General features: G+C 35.2%; 1 protein-coding gene and 1 long non-coding RNA gene across 2 annotated transcripts; both read left to right on the top strand.

Moving 5' to 3' along the window:
- Positions 1–268: 268 nt before the first annotated feature.
- LOC118557505 lies at positions 269–1,402 on the top strand (the record flags this gene model as incomplete). Its single annotated transcript, XM_036127635.1, has 4 exons — positions 269–347; positions 450–779; positions 881–1,228; positions 1,326–1,402. Coding segments are annotated over exons 1-4 (798 nt in total), but the record flags the coding sequence as incomplete, so codon positions are not given.
- A 13-nt stretch (positions 1,403–1,415) lies between these two features.
- On the top strand, positions 1,416–1,938 carry LOC118557347. The gene is made up of 3 exons (XR_004927822.1): positions 1,416–1,448; positions 1,540–1,577; positions 1,684–1,938. It is a non-coding gene; the product is annotated as an uncharacterized LOC118557347 (long non-coding RNA).
- Positions 1,939–2,363: the final 425 nt, after the last annotated feature.

Here is a 2,363-nt window from a genome sequence, read left to right as displayed (position 1 = left end):
AAGACAAATAAAGAAGTAAAGCCCTCTGTAATTTGGTTCAAAGCTCTTAGAATAAAATTTTGTTTTTAATAAGACCATCACCATGTCAAAACACCACAAAATAAATACTTGATGTAGGTGTTGTTTTCTATGTTTCAGTTGGAAACATGGTTGACGTAATTTCCACTGTGGTGGCAGTAAGAGTTTAGAAAAGGCCAATCAGATTCTTTCAACATTGCTCCCTCCCACTTTTCAACATTATATTAGACTGATGCATCCATGTTGTGCTCCTCTTTTTGTGCAGCCGTTTGATCATTAAAAAGAAATGTTGATCATATTTAGTATACTACTGCTCCTCAGGGAAGAAAGTAAGTACAGACAATGCAATGCAAACACAGATATCAAAACTGTAAGATTATTTTGTGTTTCGTTGATTTTATTCTTGTCAATTGCTTCTTTGACTTTTTTAGGTTTCACAAATGGTCACAACTTTATTACAAAAACAATTGGTGTGGGGCAAAATGTGACACTGACGTGTTCTCGTCCACCGACCCATAAGTCCCAAAATATGTTTTGGATCAGATTCACTTCTGGAAACTGGCCTGAATACCTTGGACAAACAATAACCCTTGATTATGACAGGATTACCAGAAATCGTCACTTTACATCAAAACAGGAGAAAGGAACATTTATTCTGCATATTAAAGAAGCTCAGTGGAATGACACTGGGCTTTACTACTGCATTAAAGTTGAAAACCTAAAGCTGGTATTTGTGAATGGAACTTTTTTAAAGGTCAAAGGTATGTAAAATATTTCTGTATTTAAATAAATATTCCAAGGCGATTTTCTATTTGGTAATCTTGTGACATGTGTTTTATTTGATTTTTGTTGTATTTTCCAGGACAACAAGCAGGCATCTCTGCTTCAACACAGGTGCCTCTTTCTGATCCCCTCTACCCAGGAGACCCAGTGACTCTACAGTGTTCAGTTTTATTTGACTGCAAGGGGACAGAATGTCCAAGTGATCACAGGGTCTTCTGGTTCAGAGCTGGATCAGATGAGTCACATCCCAGTGTTATTGATGTTGATGGAAAAAGTGGAAAAGAATGTGTGAGGAGTCTTGAGGCACCTAAATGTGTCTACAGCTTCTCGAAGAATGTCAGTTCCTCTGACACTGGGACTTTCTACTGCGCCGTGGCCACAAATGAAGAGATCATTTTTGGAAATGGAACTAAACTGGATGTTCAAGGTATGTACTCAGCTGGAATGGATTAAAAATGTCTCAAACATTTAAGGAACATTTCATAATAAATTTTAATATTAGCATTTATGCTTCATTTTTCTAGAGCAATCGAATCTTTGGAAGTCCAAGATACTTCTACTCTTATGTGTGGTTGTGGCTGCATGTCTAGTTGTCATCATGTGCCTTATTTACATCTTGAAGAAGAAAACCCATCATTTTTGCAATGGTAGGTTTCATACATCAGTGTTGAGGTGTTTCATGGAAGCAAATCACAGATTTTATACTTTTTATGGGATATTTGGTCTTGTAATAAACAGATGCTGTCACAGGACATGGTGCTCAGCAGAAGGAACAGGTACATTGAAATATTGAAAACATACCTTTTGTTTGCTGCTTGCATATAAATTAACATCTGCTTTCCCATGCCTTATGCATATTTTTTACTTTAAATACTTTTCCAGGAAAACTCTTTAGTTTATTGTGCCCAAACCTTCACCAGGAGCAAAGGTGGAAAAGCAGAAAGAAGAAAAGTAAAAGTGACACATGAGGAGACGACCTACACACGCATCAAGGATTTCAGGATTCAGTAAAAATGCCTTAGATTCCGCAGCTGAGGGTGGTTTTTGTTTTTGTATGAACTCTGGAAAATGGTGAGTGGAACTTGTTCAGAGGCTTGCCTTGTACCATCTGAACCAGTTGTCTTAATATTAAAAAATCATGTATTTCTTTTACTGTTTATTAACCTGCATTCATTATACAGTTTTCTTGTCTGTTTTTGTGCTATCTTGAATTTTGCCATAGCTATTGTGTAATATATTTTTTAAATGTATATTTCTTTAGGTAAAAATTAGATTTATCAAAGAGCAGCGTGCATGCAAATCTAATTTGCGGCTTCTTAATTTCTTTTAGTTAAATGGATGTTTTATTATATATTTTGTGTATTGTGTCTTATTGTGCTGATTTTGTTTTCCTGTATAGCTTTTTTCAACAAATATTTTAAAAGGAATACAAAATGTTTTGTTGTGAGCGGCACAGTCCATTTGGGTTTAAATTCATAATATCTTCACAGTTGGATGATTACTATTTTACAGAAAGATTCAAAATCTTTAAAAGTTTAAAGACTCACTTTATGGAAATGCAT

The sequence above is a fragment of the Fundulus heteroclitus genome, chromosome 23 (genome assembly GCF_011125445.2).
Source record: "Fundulus heteroclitus isolate FHET01 chromosome 23, MU-UCD_Fhet_4.1, whole genome shotgun sequence".
In the NCBI taxonomy this organism is placed as follows: domain Eukaryota; kingdom Metazoa; phylum Chordata; class Actinopteri; order Cyprinodontiformes; family Fundulidae; genus Fundulus; species Fundulus heteroclitus.
Note: the sequence above shows the minus strand (reverse complement) of the source record. Positions and strands in the feature narration are given on the sequence as shown.